The sequence below is a fragment of the Schistocerca gregaria genome, chromosome 5 (assembly GCF_023897955.1).
Source record: "Schistocerca gregaria isolate iqSchGreg1 chromosome 5, iqSchGreg1.2, whole genome shotgun sequence".
Taxonomy (NCBI): domain Eukaryota; kingdom Metazoa; phylum Arthropoda; class Insecta; order Orthoptera; family Acrididae; genus Schistocerca; species Schistocerca gregaria.
Window position 1 is genome coordinate 40,332,717 of NC_064924.1, and position 22,961 is coordinate 40,355,677.

A 22,961-nucleotide genomic window follows, 5' to 3' on the forward strand; every position below is an offset into this window, starting at 1 on the left:
CGTCCTGTAATTGCCAAGCACCCTTTGACATTGCAGCCCATCCCGCACTTTCCCGAGGCCTTCTAATCTAAAAAACCGCCCAGTCCACGCCACACAGCCTCCGCTACCCGTGTAGCCGCCAGCTGAGTGTAGTGAACTCCTGACCTATTCAGCGGAACCCGAAACCCCACCACCCTATGGCGCAAGTCAAGGAATCTGCAGCCAATACGGTCGCAAAACCGTCTGAGCCTCTGATTCAGACCCTCCACACGGCTCTGCACCAAAGGTCCGCAGTCGGTTCTGTCAACGATGCTGCAGATGGTGAGCTCTGCCTTCATCTCGTAAGCAAGACCGGCAGCCTTCACCAAATCAGATAGCCGCTGGAATCCAGAGAGAATTTCCTCAGATCCAAAGCGATACACGTCATTAGTGCCGACATGTGCCACCACCTGCAGCTGGCTGCACCCTGTGCTCTTCATGGCATCCGGAAGGACCCTCTCCACATCAGGAATGACTCCTCCCGGAATGCACACGGAGTGCACACTGGATTTCTTCCCCTCCTTAGCCGCCATATCCCTAAGGGGCCCCATTACGCGCCTAACATTGGAGCTCCCAACTACCAGTAAGCCCACCCTCTGCGATTGCCCGGACCTTGAAGGCTGAGAATGATCCTCTGAAACAGGGCAGGCAGCTGCATCTGGCTCAGCCAGAGACAGTGCCTGAAACCTGTTTGTCAGACGCGCCGCGGAGGCTTTCTGATCAGCCTCCGGGGACGCCTTTCGCTGCCTGCCACGCCTTGGAACGACCTCCCAATCAACCACAGGCGAGGGCTCAGCCCCACTGCGGGCAGCAACCGGGGCAACCACAGCGGCAGACCGATCTGGGGACAGACGGGACGAGGTTGACATCCCCATGATACCCGAGTCCGGCTCCCCACAGTGGTGCCCATTGGCAACAGCCTCAAGCTGCGCGACCGAAGTCAGCGCCGTTTGCAGCTGTGAGCGAAGGGATGCCAAGTCAGCCCTCATCCGAACACAGCAATCGCAGTCCCTGTCCATTCTAATCGATGTTTAACAACAGTTACCGAAACACGAGTCGGTGCCTAGATAACGCAAGCGCAACACGCAAAGAATGTATCAACTAACCTGTACAAATGCCTAACGACTGCGCTACAATCTGCTGAATTTACGATTACAGTAACTAAAACTCGAAATTGCACCTCCTATATGAAACTCGCACGCAATTTAAATAAGAATCTACGAAGTAAACACTATAGCGCGATGCTACAACTGTCAAATACTATAATACGCCCGAAATATATGAGTTAAACAATGCAAGTACCCAAAAACACGCAAAGAAATTAATTAAACTATCTAACAAACAAGTAGGCTAGGGTTATACGACTTGCTGCTGCAGCTGCTTATCCAACGGCGGCAGGAAGCTGCTTTTTAGTCTGGTCTGAAGCAGGTAGAATGTTGTATTAAAGCAAGATCTTCTTCAGTTTACTGTGTACCTGACCACACCTCTTCTCACCTTTATAAGCTGCTTTCTCTTTTGCATTTTCTTTCCTTTAATTAATAATCATTAAGGGCCTATAGCTTATTATGTATTAAATGTTACCTTGTTCATACAGGGTATTGTACCCAATAATGAACATTGTGAATTTATACGAGACACATTCAGTAAGTAATTCAACACATTTCTTCTCGGTCAATGTCGGTTGAAAAAATGCGGAATTTGTTGTGGAACATTATGTAATATTTCCGCTTCAGCGCCAATAGTTTCATTAAGTTCCGATTGGTAGCGGCTCTGTAAGTAACCTTCAAAATGGCTAAGTGGATGTGCGTTCCCTACAAGAAGCTCTCGGAGTCTCTTTTGACGCAAAACCAGAGTGTCGCAGATATTTTTAAGCGGTTGCAGAATGTCTACAGAAGCCTGTCAATGAACAAAAACCCGGTGAGTCGTTGGATGAGGCGATTTTCATCAGCGCACCAAAACCGCCCACACTTGTACGATCTCCTGTTGTGCCTGCTGCACACAGCTGTGACTCCTGCAGTGTTGGAACGTGCGGACACTCTCATTAGGGGTGATCGACGGATCTCAATCAACCACCACACCGTCTAACTGGACGTCTGTGCTGCTAGTGCTGACACTCCCCCACCAGCTGGGCTGTGTGCCTGCTCGGTTCCTTGCCACGTGACAGAAGACCATAAGAGTAATCTGTACTGAGTTGCTTGCGTCATACGAGGCAGATTGTGACAATTTTTTGTCGATCATCATAGGCGGTGAAAATAGAGTTCATCACTTCCAACTGGAAACAAAACCCTCGGAGTTTTCTCATGGTTTTAGGGCGCAGAAGTGCTACGGTTAATAAGCGCCCATTCTGCGACTTAGTGAAGAGTAAAATACCGAATTTCAAATGAGGAGCAGTGGGAGTGAAACTCAACAATGAGGGGAACTAAAAACGGAAGGAAATCTTTGAAAACTGCTACTGAAGGTGGGCTGTTTTCACCGAAAGAGAGCTTCAAATAACCGGTGTCATCTCACTGACACTGATAAATTCAAGGACCCGATCGGCTGACCGCGTCTCATCTGATAAAAGGGAACATGTATCAGGCGACAGCTGTGAACGGGCGCGTAGCGGATTAAAATAAGGGCACTGAAGTAAAAGGTGTCTCACCGTCCACGGTTGAGAGCAGTGGGGGCAAAGCGGTGGAAGATAGCAACTTAAAAGATGCCGATGGCTAAAAATACAGTGCCCTATCCGGAATCTAGGGTCATGAGTCGAAAGGAAGAGGTCCAAGCACAGGGAAGACGCTTGACGTCCCGCAGTTTATTATCGGGAAGTGTAGACAAATGTGTGTGCCATAAAAGAGCAACACGACGACATAAAACGCTCTGCAGATCGGCAAAGGGAACCATGCGAACAGCGGGCCAAGGGGAAGAGACTGCAGCCTTTGCCGCGATATCGGCGCCTCGTTCACGCGGATAACAATATCCCTGAGATCCAGAGGAATACCACAGAGACGACCCCCAAGTGGAGCATATGGAGGCAGTCCCGTATGTGGTGGACCAGAGGGTGGATCGGATAAAGAGCTTGGAATTTGAGAAGACAGCTGAGCGAATCCGAGCATATAATATGCTGTATCCGCTTATGGCGACGGATGTATTGGACAGCATGGAGAACAGCGTATAGCTCCGCAATAAAAAACTGTATACTGGTCGGAAAGCAGAAATCTAATAGGGGTATCGCCAACAATATAGGCACTCCAAACACCAAATGTGGTCTTTGAGCAGTCAGTGTGAATAAATGTGGCATCCTCCATTTGTGCGCATAGAGCAGCAAATGCCCGACGATAAATTATATGGACGGGGGTGGAGGTACTATCCTTGGGAAGCCGGTAAAGGGCACGGAGAAGGCAGGTCCAGGGGCGAAGTCAAGGTGGCGCCGTACCCCATTTGTCAAGAAAACCCACGAAGTGGCACACCCCCCAAGTCTCCTCAGAAGTAATAGTTCGGAGCTGCACCCTCAGTCGGTGAAGTCATGGCGAGGTCTTCTGGGACTCTGATGCGGATATTCTTTTTGGTGGCATTACTCATGGTGCAGTTATCAACTCTGAAGTGTGCTGCGCTAGTCACTGGCATTTAGAGAAACGAATTCAGCATTTTCGTGTCCACAACAACGCTAAGGAACTTCTTCTCCATGACAACGCAAGACGTCAGAGAAGTCTGCGCACCTGAGAGCACCTCACGAAACATCAGTGGGCTGTTCTTCCTCATCCACCCTACATCCTGGATCTTGAAGCTTCCGACTTCTATCCGTTTGGCCCAATGAAGAATGCACACCGCGTAAAGCAGTACGTGGATGACTTAGAGGTTAATAGAGAAGATGTCAACTAGTAGAGATTACTATGCGGGCATATATGCCCTCCCAGTGAGGTGCATAAACATGTCGCATTGAATGGCGTTTATGTGGAAAAATATGATTTTGTAGCCAAAGGAGTGGCGAATAACATGATGTATTGGAATCCTGAATAAAACGAACCCGCTTTCAGGAAAAAAAAATGTGTTGCATTACTCATTGAATGCTCGTCGTATTAGTTGTTCAGCGTTATCTTGTTCGTACAGATTGTGTGGCCAATAATAAATTTTTTGAATTTATGAGATCCGTTTGCCAAGAGTAATCCTGCTTCTGGGCTTCAGGTCACTTCCTCTCCTTCTCCAAAAAGTAGCTGCTCGTGAAATGAGTAATGGAAAATGTTTTGGAAGGCAATAACAGAAATATATTTGTAAGAGGCTCTTATGTTCAGATAAGCTAAACCACTCCTATGTGTAGTCAGGTTCGATGAAAGAGCGAGTTCACGTTCCGCGTAATTCGTATCAGGGTTCCTTGCTAATTGTTAGATCCCGACTGAATGGCAATAATATTCAGAAAACTAACTGCCCCCCCCCCCCCTCTACCGATTTATAAAAAGTAGCTGACCACTGACACTTTCCACGACTCGTGCCCTATACCGCTACCGCTCATCCACCTCCCACACCTTTTCATCCTCAACACGTTCCGAGCCAACGCACCCGGCACCCAACATCCCACCCGCTAACCTCCGGGACACGCACCCTGCTGAGTCACTACGTCCATATTCCTCTGCCAGTGAACTTCCATGCTTTATTCATACTCTCTCGCCGTAATTTCAACCGACAGCCAATCCGTAACGATGAAATCCGTCCTGAGATTTACCTGCACCTCTCTTTCCAATCCTGGGCTAACGGACCACTTTACGTCATCATTAACTCTTCCTCTCTCCCGCTTCCTCTACCTCACTGCCACAGTCGCTAAGTGCGGTTCCACAGGTCCCCTTAGTCATTCCCATAGTTCCACTTCCGTCATGATCATGATCATTTTCATTCACCGTCAACGTCACCATTACACCATGGCGTGATTCTCATTACCACCAGAGACTGTTTCACTGCAGTACAAAATCACGGAAGAAGTTTTAAAAATCAAGTACTGCCCAACTAATCCGCACAAACTTACTTATGTATACAGATAGTTTAGCCATTATGGGAACCTAGAGTCTCTACAGTTTTTGTCTCTTACCGATATCTATACTGGGGAGACATGGGTTCGTGAATTCTTTCGATAATGTTATGATTTCAAGTTTTAAGTGTTTATTTTTACATTAGCTTTCGTAATTTTTATTTATGTTATTCATTTTGGAGTTATTTAACGTTCTACGCCAACTGTCGGTGGCATTTATGCCACATATTTTGTGCTCACAAACCCAGTCATGAATCCTAGTGTATTTTTCGTTGACCTAGAATCACGAAACTTGGCAAGAAGCAATGTTCACAGTACCAGCGAAGGAATAAATTGTTAATTACGCCGCCAAGGAGACATGAATTTGAACTTGATGCGTCTGTCAATTGCTGAGGAAAGCGGTCTTACCAGGCGGACACACAGACTGACAGATAAGAAATGAGAAAAAAATTATTATTTTCGTGTTATATAATTAGTATTTAACAATTTCTGGAGATTTTCCTTTACTTGTACTGTGAAACTCTGCTTCTTACCAAATTTCATGATTCTAGGTCAAGGCGAAGTCGCCTATAGGTTTTGATGAAGGAGTTTGCTAGTATCAAAATATCCGATATACATGGCCGTATCTTTTGATTGCATTGACTCAGAAGCGTAAATGTTTTACACTGCCATACGATGGTAGATCTTAGTATCTGAAACAAATCGGAATTTGGTGCACCCACCCGCCCCTGTAAAAGGGATCCTGACAGACATAGAGTCGACAGAGTGATCCTCTGCGGGTTCTGTTTCTACCGGTTCAGGTACGGAACCTCGAAAAAACGAATTCCAATTTGTTTTTGTGTGTTTAAAACGTCATTTCAGGTTATGTAAATTTTGGCTGAAGAGCAGTTTTATCAGCTGCCAGCCCTTTCTCCCTGGGGAACCGAAACGACAAAGTAGAAAAAATGCTAGCTCAAATGGCTCTGAGCACTATGAGACTTAACATCTGAGGTCATCAGTCCACTAGAACTTAGAACCTAACTAACCTAAGGACATCAAACACGACGATCCCCAGGCAGGATTCGAACCTGCGGCCGTAGCCGTCGCGCGGTTCCAGACTGAAGCGCCTAGAACCGCTCAACCACACCGGCCGGCAATGCTAGCTCAGCAATGACTTCATCGCACCTCACTATGCAGGTCAACTGAGTCAATGAAATATTGCGGGAATTTTGCAACGACATCCGACATTTTGCTCGAAAACCATTTGTGCAGTTTTAGTTCGTTGGCAAAGCCTCAAGCGATACAATTCATATTAGTTATTTTACGAAAAGAAAATCTCTGCGGAATTTGCGATGATTACTGCAGAGAATTTGTTGAGGTTGGAAAAAAGCACCAAGGTTAGTTACAACGAGAAGTGCACTGTAGATAGGAGACGTGCTCGGCAGCGTTTTATTGTGTGACCGAGGAGCAGAGTTGAACGTGGTACGCGGTTACAAAGTGCGGTGGGCGCCCCAGGGTCAAGTGCCGGCCTTACCGAGCAGTTTTCGGCGACGGGCGGCGATCGCACACTTGGATGGTGGTCGTCGGCCAATTAAGTCTCCTCTGTGTGGGCTCCATCCCGTGAGACCTGAGAGGCGCCGTACACGCATCGACGTAGAAATTTAGAATAACTGCGATATTCGAGTTTTCAAGTGCACAGGTCAAAATCTGTAAGTGACGTACTGAGGAGGCTTGGCAGAAAGTAATTACCCAACTGGTCGGCCGTGGCGAAGAGGGTGACGACTGGAGGGTCCATGGGCCCCGAGCAGGAGAGCGCCATCCAGCTGTAGTCGGTGCTGAAGGAGGCGGACGCGTATCTGCAGGGCTGGCCCTCGGCGGTGGTCAGCCGGCAGCTGACGCACTCGGCGCCGGCGCCCTCCCTCACGGCGAACACCTGCCGGCGGGACGGGCTGGGGGAAGCCGCCGCCGCCGTCGGCTCCAGCGGCTCCGTCGCCTGGAACCACCTGCAGCACCAGGCACCCAGTTCCACGACTGCACTCTCAGATGTAGCTGACCACACAACGGAACGTGCTCCCAGTTCGAATAGAATGAACTTTCTTGAGGCAGACACACTTATATCTACGAAGCGGCACGGTGTCAGAAAGCATCGCTGGTGCGAAACCCAGCTCGCCCTTTTCTCACAAGTTGCACTGCGAACTACGGACGAGGGGCAACCGGCAGATCGCAGTCTTCTAGATTACCGGAAAGCATTTGACACGGTGCACCATTGCATGCTGTTAATGAAGTGTGGTGTGCGTACTGTAAGACCTTCGGTACACACACCGTCAGATTATTTGACTTGTTGCTCTAACGAAGTAGGCGAGTGTCAGCAATATGTCTCTTGGCCTTATCGTGGGATATTTATCTTCTGCCGTTAGGTCAGACGATAGAAATGGCACTTGCACACTTAGAGTAGCAGATTGACGGTGACCAACTTTAAACAGAACTTGATTAATTTTCACACACATTTATTAAAATAATAAAAAGCATAGACATTACGTAACTTGATTCTGGATGCTGTTTACAATTGACAATCTGAAGTTCCTTTGGTCTTAGTACGTTAATCTTATTCTCACATATCTCTGATACTTGACAAAGTGTCTTTTCATTTATCTTCGTGGCTATGTGCAGGAATATGATAATCTTATTAGGCGCTGACTGAAACTTGACTATAGACTGGTACCGACTAATGTAGACTGGTACAGACAAATGCAGACTGACTAATCGGAGGTCTGTACACTCGTTATAATACATCAAGCATTCAGGTATCACTGCGCGAGTGTGATCCGCGAGGAGAAAAGGTTCTACGTTAGCAGCAATCTCATTGGTTGAGTTACATATTAATACGCGGATCCGCGGAAGCAGAATTTGGTCCGTCTCTATGACAGCGCCATCTCGTAGTGCGGAGATGGATGAGCGCTGCGCCTCCGCTGTTGTGCTTAGCGGGGCGCGCTCTAGTGGGAAAGTTGTGTACGCGGTGTCTACGCGGAACTATGTTCACAACATGAAAGTATGAGCATATGGAATAAGTTCACAGATATGTGAGTAGCTCGAAGATTTCTTAAGTAACAGACGCCGGTATTTTGTCTCTGATGAACACTCGCCGTCGAGGATAAGGCTATCGTCAGGAGTGCCCCAGAAAGTGTAACTGCACCACTGTTATTTTCTGAATACATAAATAATTTGGCAGACAGGATTGGCAGCAATCTGTCGCTGTTTGCTGATGATGCCGTGGTGTATGGTAAGGTGTCGAAGTTGAGTGACTGTAGGAAGATACCAGACGACAAAATTTGCAGTTGGTGTGACGAATGGCAGCTAGCCCTAAATGAGGAAAAATTTAACTTTATGTGGATGAGTAGGAACATCAAACCCATAATGTTCGGATACAGTATTGCTAGAGTTCTTCTTGATACAATCACGTCGTTTAAATATCTGGGCATAACGTTGCAAAGCGATATGAGATGGAGCGAGCATGTGAGAAGTGTGGTAGGGTAGGCGGTTGGTCGACGTAGGATTGTTGAGAGAATTTTAGGAAACAGGGGTTCACCTCTAAAGGGGGATACATTGGACGCTAGTGCGACCTATTCTTCAGTACTGCTCGAGTGTTCTGGGTCCGCACCCAGTTGGAATGAAGGGAGACATCGAAGCAATTCGGAGGCCGGCTGCTAGATTTATTACCCATAGGTTTGAAGAACACTGAAATCCTAGAGATGCTTCTGGAACTCAAATAGGAATCCCTGGAGGGAACGCGACTTTCTTTTCGAAGAACTATATTGAGAAAATTTAGAGAACCTGCATTTGAAGCTGATCGTCGAACTATTTTACTGCTGACAACATAAACTTCGCGGAAATGCAGTGATGGTAACATAGAGATTAGGAATTATACAGAGGCATACAGACAGTCGTTCTCCTATCGCTCTATTTGCGACGGACACAGCAAAGTGACTATTAGTGGCACAGGGAACCATCCGCCACGCACCGTGCGGTTGCTTGCAGACTATCGATGTAGCTGTAGATATAGAAGTGCGGTACCTGAGAAAGAGGATACCAGTGTGTCCTCCATATGGTACGACCTACAGCAGCAAACACGTGCCTCTAACATAACTGCACGCAGAAATGTACCCAATTGAAGAGAACTGTACACTTCCTGATATTGTTTCCTAATGAAGTATACGAGACCCACCTCCGTTGGCTGGTACCACGTGCTTCATCAACGTTACAATACAGCAAGTGCACACTCAAAGCATGTCATCAAAAACGTCAGCTTGCGTCGTTCACAGGTGCACTAATCGACCCGATCGTCATCTAAAGTTTGAAGGAATCAACATTTCAATCGTAAGTGGAGCCGTTCAACCAATGTTTTCTTTTGAATACATGAATTACGGCTGTGCTGTTTCCTTTTGGGAAGATTGACACAGAGTCTACATGAATTTAGGAAACATCGTTCTTGTGTATCAACTAGCTCTTTACTCGCATGAAGTGTTGAGGGATTTCAGATTTATTCCGTCTTTCTGGATTCCCGGAAGGCTTTGACACTGTACCATACAAGCGGCTTATAGTGAAATGGTTCAAATATCTCTCAGCACAATGGGACTTAACATCTGAGGACATCAGTCCCCGAGACAGTATCCGAACATGTGACCGTAGCAGCAGAGCGTTTCCGGACTGAAGCGCCTGGAACCGCTGGGCCACAGCGGCCGGCTGCTTGTAGTGAATTTGTGTGCTTATGGAATATCATCTCGGTTATTCGGCTGAATTCGTGATTTCCTGTCAGAGAAGTCACAGTTCGTAGTAATTGACCGAAAGTCATCCAGTAAAACAGAAGTGACTTCTGGCGTTCCCCAAGGTAGTGTTATAGGCCCCTTGCTGTTCCTTACCTGTATAACCGATTTGGGAGACAATCTAAGGAGCCGTCTTAGGTTTCTTGCACATGGTCCTGTCGTTTATCGACTAGTAAAGTTACTAGAAGATAAAAACAAATTGAAAAACGATTTAGAAAAGATATCTGTATGCGGAGAAAATTTGCTTCTGACCCTAATTACGAAAAGTGGGACGTAATCCACACGAGTGTTAAAAGAAATCCGTTAAACTTCGTTTACACGATAAATCAATCAAATCTAATGCCCGTAAATTCAACTAAAAAACTAGGAATTACAATTACAAACAACTTAAAGTGGGAAGAACACATAGCAACTGTCGTGGGGAAGGCTAACCAAAGACTTCCTAACTACGCTGTACGTCCTGTTTTAGAATACTGTTGTGGGGTGTGGGACCAAACTGCTGATATCATCGGTCCCTAGATTTACACGCTATTTAATGTTGTGAGTTGAAAGCTGAGAATGTGTGTTGCATTACTTATCTAACGCTACTCTGCTTTAGTTTATGCGTTTTCCTTCACTGCCTAAGCAATTCATCGTATCACCCTTATGCCGCTCTTCCATTATACTCAGTGAACTCATATACACTCCTGGAAATTGAAATAAGAACACCGTGAATTCATTGTCCCAGGAAGGGGAAACTTTATTGACACATTCCTGGGGTCAGATACATCACATGATCACACTGACAGAACCACAGGCACATAGACAAAGGCAACAGAGCATGCACAATGTCGGCACTAGTACAGTGTATATCCACCTTTCGCAGCAATGCAGGCTGCTATTCTCCCATGGAGACGATCGTAGAGATGCTGGATGTAGTCCTGTGGAACGGCTCGCCATGCCATTTCCACCTGGCGCCTCAGTTGGACCAGCGTTCGTGCTGGACGTGCAGACCGCGTGAGACGACACTTCATCCAGTCCCAAACATGCTCAGTGGGGGACAGATCCGGAGATGTTGCTGGCCATAGTAGTTGACTTACACCTTCTAGAGCACGTTGGGTGGCACGGGATACATGCGGACGTGCATTGTCCTGTTGGAACAGCAAGTTCCCTTGCCGGTCTAGGAATGGTAGCACGATGGGTTAGATGACGGTTTGGATGTACCGTGCACTATTCAGTGTCCCCTCGACGATCACCAGAGGTGTACGGCCAGTGTAGGAGATCGCTCCCCACACCATGATGCCGGGTGTTGGCCCTGTGTGCCTCGGTCGTATGCAGTCCTGATTGTGGCGCTCACGTGCACGGCGCCAAACACGCATACGAACATCATTGGCACCAAGGCAGAAGCGACTCTCATCGCTGAAGACGACACGTTTCCATTCGTCCCTCCATTCACGCCTGTCGCGACACCACTGGAGGCGGGCTGCACGATGTTGGGGCGTGAGCGGAAGACGGCCTAACGGTGTGCGGGACCGTAGCCCAGCTTCATTGAGACGGTTGCGAATGGTCCTTGCCGATACCCCAGGAGCAACAGTGTCCCTAATTTGCTGGGAATTGGCGGTGCGGTCCCCTACGGCACTGCGTAGGTTCCTACGGTCTTGGCGTGCATCCGTGACTCGCTGCGGTCCGGTCCCAGGTCGACGGGCACGTGCACCTTCCGCCGACCACTGGCGACAACATCGATGTACTGTGGAGACCTCACGCCCCACGTGTTGAGCAATTCGGCGGTACGTCCACCCGGCCTCCCGCATGCCCACTATACGCCCTCGCTCAAAGTCCGTCAACTGCACATACGGTTCACGTCCACGCTGTCGCGGCATGCTACCAGTGTTAAAGACTGCGATGGAGCTCCGTATGCCACGGAAAACTGGCTGACACTGACGGCGGCGGTGCACAAATGCTGCGCAGCTAGCGCCATTCGACGGCCAACACCGTGGTTCCTGGTGTGTCCGCTGTGCCGTGCGTGTGATCATTGCTTGTACAGCCCTCTCACAGTGTCCGGAGCAAGTATGGTGGGTCTGACACACCGGTGTCAATGTGTTATTTTTTCCATTTCCAGGAGTGTATTAAGTACATCTCGGCCAATTCTTTGTCAATTAACCTACCGGTACTGACGTGTGTCATAACGAACCCGAGATAGAACACGCACTGAACCCAAGTTTGAGATCGAAGTTAACGTATGTGTTGTCAGCTACCTCTGAAGCGGAACTTTTAATGCGATTCCATTTGCAGTGTTCACACGATCGTAGTATGATACTGTTGGATGGTATATGAATGACCGTCTTCTGTTTATAATGAGACAACACGCCCTTTGAACAGAAAACTCGACCTACTACCAATGCACAGTAATTAATGTAACCACACCGAATCCATCCCCCAATAACTTCAAGCTAAAGCAAACATACATGAATTGTTGCAATTTTGCCGGCCGCGGTGGTCTCGCGGTTCTAGGCGCGCAGTCCGGAACCGTGCGACTGCTACGGTCGCAGGTTCGAATCCTGCCTCGGGCATGGATGTGTGTGACGTCCTTAGGTTAGTTAGGTTTAAGTAGTTCTAAGTTCTAGGGGACTGATGAACTCATATGTTAAGTCGCATAGTGCTCAGAGCGATTTGAAACAATTTCATACTCTATTTGCTTCCCTCAACTTCTACTCGTGTGTTTCTGAATGCGGAAGAGGGAGAATGAGGTGAATATAGGTACGTTTAATGAAAACAATAGGTAGTGGGAGTAGAATGAGGTTCTACCAACTTAACGTATGTCAGCATTTTCAACAAAGGGAAGTTGGCACCAAAGAGAACGGCGTTACCACGCTAAGAAATGTCAGCACGAGAGAAACGACTGTCTATACGGCTCCGTATGAACTCTAATTTCTCGAATCTTATCTTCGTGGTCCTTACGCGGAATGTATGTTGGTGACATTAGGACCTACCTGCAGTCAGCTTCAAAATGCCGGTTCTCTAAACGTCGCGTTCCCTCCAGGGATTTCCATTTGAGTTCTCGAAGCATGTCCTTAATATTTGCGTGTTGTTCAAATCCACCGGTAACAAATCTAGCAGCCAGATTCTCAGTTGCTTCGATGACTTCCTTCAATCGGACCTGATGCATATCCCAAACACTCTAGCAAGAACAGGTCACACTCTTGTCCTGTACCGGAGTCTCCTTAACTAATAGACACTTTTCTGGAATTCTCCCAATAAACCAACGTCGACCATTTGCCTTCACTACCGCAGTCATCATATGCTCGTTCCATTTCGTATCGCTTTATAACGTTACGCCAAGATATTTAAACGACGTGACTGTGTCAAGCAACACACTACTAATGCCGTATTCGAGCATTAGTGGTTTGTTTTTCCTACACATCCGTATTATATTTTCCTACATTTAGAGCTAGCTTGCATTCAGTACATCAATCAGAAATTTTGTCTGAGTCATACCGTACCCTCCTACAGTCCTACAGTCCCTCAACGACGGCACCTTGCCGTACATCACAGCACCACCAGGAAACAGCCGCACATTACAGCTCATCATTTACGCGTATAACAGAAAAACAGTCCTAACGCTCTTTGCTGGGGCACTGTCGACGATAACCTTGTCTCTAATGAACACTCACCGTCCATAACAGTGTGCTGGATATTTTGTTACTTAAGAAGTCTTCAGGCCACTTACATATCTGGGAACCTATTTAGTATCCTAGTACCTTTGTTAACAGGTCACCTGGCTACACCTTCCCGTCATTAGTAGAGTTTCAGCTGAACTATGGCCAAATTACATTTTTGGGTAGTTTTATTTCGGCATGGGTTTGTCCAATTGAACGTCATGAAGGTCATAATTTTGCATATCACTTTTTGAATTTGTGGTTGTTTCTTTGTAAGTGATGTACATCCTGATGTGCCACTCATTAATCATATGTTTGATTAGACCTGTCCAAATCGCGTTTTAGCGTGATTCTTGGTACGTAGTGGGATTCATCAAGTGAATATGAGAGATGGCATGAACATCTTATGTCAGAATTTTACCAATTTTGCTGTGATGATATTGTAAGTAGTTTCAACCCACATGTACCCGTCATTTGCCGTGAGGTAGAGCTTTCGTAGTCAAAAGAAACTGCTTAAGTGACTTACTTCAGTGAGGAGCGCGTCTCAATGAATTTATTTAAACTTCCCCAGTTTCAATTCAGAATTTTATCAGTTGTAGTATCTTTCCTTTGTAATTGATGCACGGCCTTGTGTTCCCGCCACTTGTGTTCAATTATCTGTTTTTGATAATTCGTGAGATTACTGTGGAATCCCGTCCATGAGGTGTCTATCTTTAAATATCTGAAGTCTAATTAGCACAACTCCACATAATAGTTTGATGTGGTTTTGGCATCATTCAGCCCACCACCCCTCCACCCTCCCCTTCTGGTCAGACCAAGAATCAGCTGTGAACCGCCCTGCTGTCTGTTGATACTTAATAGGAAGAATATTCTATATAATTAAAATCAGTTTAAACTTAATTTTTTTCATTTACATGTTTCCCATGTGTATGTCGGTATGTATCTCAGAGGCCGTGACTAGTGAAACAGTTATACCATGTTTGTTTTGACAATTTGGTACAGTTGCTTAACTTCAGTCTGTTTTGCGTTCAAATTGTAAATAATTTTTCGCTCACCGTGTTTCATCTCTATTGCCGTCAAAAGTTGATGATTTTGGTCCACTCAGCAGATTCCAGCGTGGTTTGATGTTATACGGAAATCGACTGTCCTCAATAAAAATAGCATTAGAGCTGTCTATTTTACAATGCAATAAATCTGAGGAAATATTTCATGGCGTGCAGCATCATATGCACATAAAAACTGGATGACGAAAAATACACACAAGGAGAGACTAGGCACAACTGAAGTATACTGTTAAAGAAGAATGCTGAAGATTAGGTGGCGAGATTGGTTTCTTATGATGAGATGGTGAACAGGGTCGGAGAGGAAAGATAATTATGGTACGACTAGATGAAACAAACGGATTGGTTAACAGTACATCTGAGAAATTACGGACTAGTCAGTTTAGTAGTGGTTGGTGCATACAGGGGTGACGTTGGGGCGGGTAAGGGGGGGGGGGGGGACGTTAGCTGGGAGAGAGGTGGTAAAAATTGTAGCTGGAGGCTAAGGCTTGACTACAACTTCAAGGTTCTAGTGGAGGATGGAGAATGCAATTTGCAGTACCTGTGGAGGGAGTTCTACCCGACCGCCTAGCGTAAGGAGCTAGATCAAACTAATCTTTGGACTGACGACGACGACGCAGTCTGACTGGTAATTATATCCATCACGCCAGCAGAATTACTCTGATGTGTGAAGTAATTATGTGTGATTAACATTTGATTTCCCTAAAGTTGATCGAACATTAAAAACTGATATTGTGCTAGAAGGTAGCAATGGAAGGATTCCATCCCTGAAATTACTTCAAAGTGAGCTCAGAACAGTTTCCAGTATAACGTCTTATAGGAAGAAATTTGTAGGCTTGTGCACTTGGGCGTCAATTGACTTTTCTTACAAACTTATGTAACTATGGTTTTTTCATGCAGTAAGTATTGTTATTTGCTCGATGATTGAAAGCATCACCATACAAGATTTGCATTGTTAACTGTCAGGCACCATCGGAGGTCACGGATGATGAAATAAAGAACAACTTTTATGCTCATTTGGAGGATACTATTGACAGACTACCGCGACATTCGATCCGTTTAGTCCTGGGTGATTTCAATACACAAATTGGAAAAGAAAATGCATACCGTTCCACAATTGGGCCGAATAGCCTACACGAAGTGACCAACGATAACGGTGTTAAGTTGAAAAAATTGGCTGATCTTAGAAGAATGATCATTAGTAGCACCTACTTCCCACGGAAAGAAATACATAAAGCCACATGGGTATCACCAAACGATAAGACGAAAAATCAGATTGATCATGCATTGGTGGATGCTAGGCATTGTGGATGCATCGAGCAAGTACGAATGTATCGTGATGCTGATATGAATTCATACCACTTTTTAGTAGTTTTGAAGATCTGTCTAAAACTCTCTATAAAGTGGCAAAGGAAAAGAGAAGGAATAGTTCGTCATGATAAAGAAAAACTTTCAAATGAGCACGCAAGACAGCGATACCAAGATAGAGTCACTGCCTCGCTTTTGTCAACAGAGGCCCCGAATAATGTGGAAGGGATATGGTTACAGTCGAAGGAAGTGGTTATCCAGAGTGCAAAGGAAGAGCTGGGCCGACAACCTAAGCCCGAAAACAAGCCATAGTTTGATGATGAATGCCAATCGGCTGTTAAGCACAGAATGGAGAAGAGATTAGAGTGGTTAAATCACCCGTCAGAAGATACACAAGGTCGGCCGCGGTGGCCGAGTGGTTCTAGGCGCTACACTCTGGAACTGCACGACCGCCACGGTCGCAGGTTCGAACCCTGCCTCGGGCATGGATGTGTGTGGTGTCCTTAGGTTAGTTAGATTTAAGTAGTTCTAAGTTCTAGGGGACTGATGACCTCCGAAGTTAAGTCCCATAGTGCTCAGAACCATTTGAACCATTTTCAATATACACAACCAACGTACTCAGAAGTGAGAAGACTAACAGACAGGCTCATTAGAAGGAAGAAGAATATGTGAAGAAACTGCTGGTGGCAGTTGAGGAATCGAAGAAAACGCCGCACTCCTTTTTCAACCTGGCAGGTTCTTTTTCAATTTGGCAGGTTTTGCTCGAGGCAATTGTGAGCAGCAAACTGTAATCCTAAAAGATGCAGAAGGGAATGTGGTACCTCCTACGGAGCAAGCAGATCAGTTTGGAAATTGCTAAACGTAGAAACTCCAGAAGGAAGCATAGAACAAGAATAGGAGTTAAATAGAGAGGAAGAGGAAGTACCTGAACCTTAGATGGAAGAGATAAGAACAGCTGTAGCGTCACTCAAAAACAAAAAAGCGCCAGGTGGTAGTGGTATTAGTGCACAACTGGGTAGAAACGGCGGAGAACTTTTATTGGAGATGCTAAGACAGCTTATTGTCAATATCTGGTCTTCAGAGGAGATCCCGGTTGAATGGAAGGGAGAAATTGTATGCCCTATTTTTAGAAAAGGAGATGCCACAAAAGTGGACAAGGGTTATTCACAGTACGAGCAGCCCTTAGCGGCTCGCCATCTCACAACTATTCATGACGTCACCTCTCCGGCTTAGATCTTTTTTAATATGTGACTTGTAAGTACTGCATCTTTTCCAGTCAGTGCAAACTTTACTTTTATTAATGTATTATATACCTAATATGTTTTAGAACAGTTAGTCTAATTCCGAAGAGGACGCTCATAGTAGCGTCGAAACCTGGTCAATTTTGAGTTAATATTTGTGACCGAGGGCTTATTTGTTCTAAAATAATTCTGACACGGTCACTGAACCTCAGCAGCTATGCTCAAAGTTTCTCACATTATGATATCCAGGATGCTAGATCGTGTAGTTTGTAAATTCTCATGGACATGTCAGAACATTACAGATGCCACAGCACACCGCTCCTCGCCCCCTGTCCGTCATTTTCTGCTGACGCCTGAAACAAGGTGAAAGGGTAGGTTTAGGGCTGTTAAATGATACTCACGGCTCCCTGTCCTCCGATGTAATATAGTTTGTGGTATAGTTGATTCTATTTGAATAGAGTTGAGCCTGAGTGCATCCATGTAAACAAAGTCTTTGTAAAAGTCTTTGTAAAAGGGATTACTTCAGGCGAGAATTTGTATAACTTTTATCCCAATGTATGCTCTGCCAATTGAACTTTGTAAAAGTCTTTGTAAAAGGGATTACTTCAGGCGAGAATTTGTATAACTTTCATCCCAATGTATGCTCTGCCAATTGAACACTGTCCTTATTCTGATATGTGTGTGTGTGTGTGTCATTTTTCTGTAACATTGATCAGGTAGTTGTAGCTATAAAAGTATTAATAAAACTTGTCAGTTTTTGTAAACTTAAATATGCCACTTTCTCATCCATAGTGTGGTGGTGCATGGGTACACCAGCAATTTGAATTCAATATTATTAAATTAATTAATTAATTTGATTATTAATTTGTGTTTTGAAAGTCACCACTGGCATAGTGAATTTACTCATGGTACTAAGCCACATAAAAAAATTAGGGGTGTCGCTTACGATTTCAAGATCATTGAGAAGTAACTTTTCTATATGTAAAAATAACATTTAGCATCACTCAGACATATTTATGGCTACATCAAGCAACAGCTTGTAATATGTGCTTAAAATACGACTAATACACATTATAGAATGTAAAGCGTTATTGTAAGCTTTGCTATTATAATGATAAAGCCAAAAAAATTGTTAAGAAATAGTGTATAAGACGCTAATTTAGTGCTTAACATAGTTTGAAATGTATTCAACGTTTTAGGTAGCTTTCACTTTGGAGTGCTAAGAAGGCATGCTAGTGCAGAATAATGTATTGAAACAGACGTTTGGAAATACACTGAAGTGCAGTATAAAATGTAAAAATCAGCGGTTGGTGCCCCCTCGTTATCTACAACACGAAAATCAACATTCGAATAGTGACACTTGTAGTAAACGAATGAAATGCCCTTACACTTATCTGTTCAAAGCTTTAGGCCAAGCTCTTTCCATTCCTCTACGGCAAATGGGTTGGATCTCAGTGGAATACATGTACAAAACCCACAGTCCATTCAAATAGTATGTGTCTGAGCTAACAATTTAATAAGAATGTAAGTATACACAGATCTTCTGGCTAAACCCTACGCCATATTGCAGTCGCGTGACGTTGGGGACAATGTAGGCCTTTGTTGATAAAAATCGTGTTCTGCAACTCAGAACATTCACGTTATAGACATATCTACTCCATGAAACTGAAGCTAGATTCTCCCATAAAGAATAACACATTCTTCGATATGTGATTGAATCTGGATTTGGCTGCCTCCACAATGAATGTCCTTACCGCAGTGATAACACCAGTTCCAGTCAGATCAGCACAGTTAAGCACTGTCGAGCTTGCCTAACACTTGGATGGGCCTCCCTCCGTGTCTGCCGAGTGCTGTTGGCAAGTGGGGTTCACTCAGCACTTGAGACACCAACTCAGGAGCTCCTTCACTGCGAAGTAGTGGCTCTGGTCACGAAAACTGACAACAGCCGGGAGAGCAGTGTACTGACAACATGCCCCTCTGTACCCACATCCAGTGACGCCAGTGGGCTCATGATGAGACAGCGGCCAGTCGGTACCGTTGGGCCTTCATGGTTTGTTCAGGCAATTTTTTCTGTTTTTTTTTTTTTTGTTTCACCACTGTTTTCAGCAAGGCGTGGTGAAATCGTCGACATCTAGCCAACTTCTTTGACCCTCCGATACTCAGGTTTTTCTGAGCTTTAGGTCACTGTGAGCTCTCCAGACAAGATGCCTTGCAGATTTATTCTTGATTTCGTGAGGCAGTTAACGCCATATATTCGTTCCTGTGTGGGACGACTATATTTTTATACGACTAGAAGTCTTTTCAAAGCTGCTGCGACCTGCTTCAAAGCATCCGAGATATATTCAAAAATCACCTTTGTCACATTACTTCACAGTCTTCACCAACAGATACACTGAACCCACAACTTAGAAACTCAGCTGACCAGCGACTGACTCACAGTTTTTTGTTATTTTCGAATCATGTGCTTATTTCAAAGGTGAATACTATGATTTGAAGACAGGTCTGTTGATTTGTGGGGAATTTTTACTGTCATCTATAAAGGTGGCACGCACGTCTCTGTTTTGAAATGGCTGTTTCCCCAATTAAGCTTACCTGGTACTGGTGAAGGAAGACAGCGTATGTAACTAGTGTAAATGGAAGAATCATAAGGAAATGTAATTAGAGTGCAAAACCCTCGGCTTCCAGGTCACGTATACGTTTCGAGAAATTGTGAGAGGTGTTATGTTGTGTAAACGTATAAGTCAAAGAGACAATACAAAAAAATTCCTTTATTATTCTGTTTGATTCATTATATTTAGTATTAGATGTCAATATAGTCAAATGAAACATGTATATGCTTCCAGTCGTGTATTCAACATTTGGGCAAGTGCATTACTTGCCAGGAACAGTACTTTGGAGGAGAGTAAATAATATTCCATGTAAGGTTATTAATTTGTTTCTAATAAAATTATTCACCGAATTTTTTTTATCATGTGTGTTTCTGGGTACACGCATTCAGCAACATTGTGGCAACTGTATACAGTGTCAAAGGACAATATACATTCAACTTGCTTAATCCCACTTTTTGCATGCTTGGGGTATGTGAGTATAACTTTATTGATTTTGAGTTGAACAAAAAATTTAATTCTTTTCACGTTCTTAGAATCTCTCACGCGGAATTACTGTCTTTCGACCAACACACTTAAGTCAAATCAGCGTAACACAACTAAAGTAGGTCACCACTTGATTACACAGTAATTCACACTACGATACAATAGTGTTATAGCTAGATTAACATAAGCGATAGAAGAGTCAGTCAAGTTTTTACTTTGTTTGGTCAATGCGAGAGTGTAAGAAAAAAAAAGCATTGAACTATAACCAGTGTGGTGCGCTAAGGAAATACACCACTGTTGAAATTATAGAAGATCTTACGTTACTGCATGGGTACGAAAAAAAAAACCCTTTTCAAAGCTGCGTATTATTTCACTGCTGTCAGTACTGAAAGCGTACCTACAGTGAACGATTTGTTCTATACCCTCTTTTCCAGTCACACCTAATTGAATCCATTCGCAGAAATACAGTCGAGAATAGACAGACCAATTGAGCTGGAAAGAGCAGTGGAAAGAAGAAAAGTGCTATAAACAAAGTAATCTCGAGTATATTTGTATTTCTAAATTATCTAATATAGAACTATAAAGTTGTTAGCAGTCTACAACATTTATTTTCAGGTCTAACTATGTTCGTAAAGTAGTTTCCATTCGACGTTGGTACTGACACACAGTAAGACATTGGTATTTTTTGTTAGAGCCCAAATATTACGCTACTACTTTTAAAATTATTCGGAAAAACAGCAAATAGCTAAACACGTGAGCAGAGTGCTGGAAAAGGACAGTCTATTTTGAGAAGATAAAATGTGTTCATATTAGCTTAGAACGGCAGTCGTAACCAGCAGGTCACAACAGTACTTTTTTTCCGCCCACGTTGATCCGGTCTCCTCTCTCCTCCTCCCTCTCCCTCCCCTTCCCCCCCACACACCCTCCCCTTCCCCCACACAGTCCTGGGTAAGTACAGTTGTATTTCTCCTAACGCACTTACCTCTCGCCATCTCCGGCTAAAGAATTATCCCAGGAGGCATGGTGAAAGAGAATGAGAATCTGAAACGTGAATGCTGTTCTGTGACGCATGTTCAGGACAAAACAATTAGAGTGGCTTACACGAAAGCCGTGTAAGCTCATTAGAAACTTGGGGTCAATGGCGCGACGCGGCAGAAGCGGCTTACGAACAGCTGTTCAGTGGCCTTGGATGAGGGAGGAACAGCGGTAGAGGCTATTTTGTCACTACGGAGAGAGGTCTGCAAAACAGGAGACTACCGCTAGCACATTTGACGCAATCGCTGATTGAGTGGGAGGTGTAATGGCTTAAATTCTGCGCGTAGTGGTGTTGCTGTAGCCTTCGGTCTGAAGACTGGGTTAATGACGCTCTCCACCCCACAACAGACAGTATACAGAATGGAAAGTCAACTGCAATCTATTCCGCAAAATTTAGTGCTCATGCGAGAAATCTGCCGTATTGAAACCAAGTAAACAGCTGTGTTTTAAGCTGAAGGCAAACGGATGAGTTTTGTTTATTTTTTAAATTGTACCATTTAGCTGCTGGACTTACCACAAGCAAACAGTTGTTTGGTGTAGTATGAAAAAGTGACATGCAGTTTCCACAAAGCAGTTGATGGCAGAACATGAAAAAAGTTTTCCGGTTTTCTTACTGTGAACAATATAAGCTTATTCAACTATAAAAAATACCGTACGTAAATGAAACAAAGCTACAGCAACACTTGTAGCTAGGTTTTCGGTGGAGGTTTAATTTTTCCTGTAAAAAATTAAAAACATCTGGTTTCAGATTTACGCTTTTCCTTCACTACTGTGTATAACAATTCCAATTCGATTGTGAGGAAAATAATTCGCAAACAAAATTTATTTATTTCTTATCTTATAGTTTCGTGTTACAGATTGTTGATGAATTTCTCTTTCGGTATTGGTCATAGTTACTGTGATACTTAATTTTGAAGTACCCTGTAGCATAAAATTTGAAGGGTTCGCAGTAAAAAAATGTAGTCGTCGTTTGCTACTTCACACGTTTGGTTTATTTTACGTGATACGTTGATGTGTACTAAACGTAGCTACAGATATCGAAATTGTCTTTAAAGTTGGATGGAAAACCACATCTCACTACTGATGTTGTTGTTGTTGTGGTCTTCAGTCCTGAGACTGGTTTGACGCAGCTCTCCTTGCTAATTTATCCTGTGCAAGCTCCTTCATCTTCCAGCACCTACTGCATCCTACATCCCTCTGAATCTGCTTAGTGTATTCATCTCTTGGTCTCCCTCTACGATTTTTACCCTCCACGCTGCCCTCCAATGCTAAATTTGTGATAACTTGATGCCTCAGGACATGTCCTACCAACCGATCCCTTCTTCTAGTCAAGTTGTGCCACAAACCTCTCTTCTCCCCAATCTTATTCAATACTTCCCCATTAGTTACGTGATCTACCCACCTAATCTTCAACGTTCTTCTATAGTACCACATTTCGAAAGCTTCTATTCTCTTCTTGTCCAAACTACTTATTGTCCATGTTTCACTTCCATACATGGCTACACTCCATACAAATACTTCAGAAACGACTTCCTGACAATTAAATCTGTACTTGATGTTAACAAATTTCTCTTTTTCAGAAAAGCTTTCCTTGCCATTGCCAGTCTACATTTTATATCCTTTCTACTTCGACCATTATCAGTTATTTTGTTCCCCAAATAGCAAAACTCCTTTACTACTTTAAATATCTCATTTCCTAATCTAATTCCCTCAGCATCACCCGACTTAATTCCACTACATTCCATTATCCTCGTTTTGCTTTCATTGAAGTTC

General features: G+C 44.3%; 1 protein-coding gene across 1 annotated transcript in view; it reads right to left on the reverse strand.

Annotated features, from left to right (window-relative positions):
- LOC126272338 (venom dipeptidyl peptidase 4-like) overlaps positions 1-22,961 on the reverse strand; it is a 281,131-nt gene that overhangs the window by 79,668 nt on the left and 178,502 nt on the right. The window contains exon 11 of the mRNA XM_049975126.1: positions 6,746-6,999. Within this exon, the coding sequence (XP_049831083.1) occupies positions 6,746-6,999 (254 nt within the window). The remainder of the gene's footprint in view (positions 1-6,745; positions 7,000-22,961) is intronic.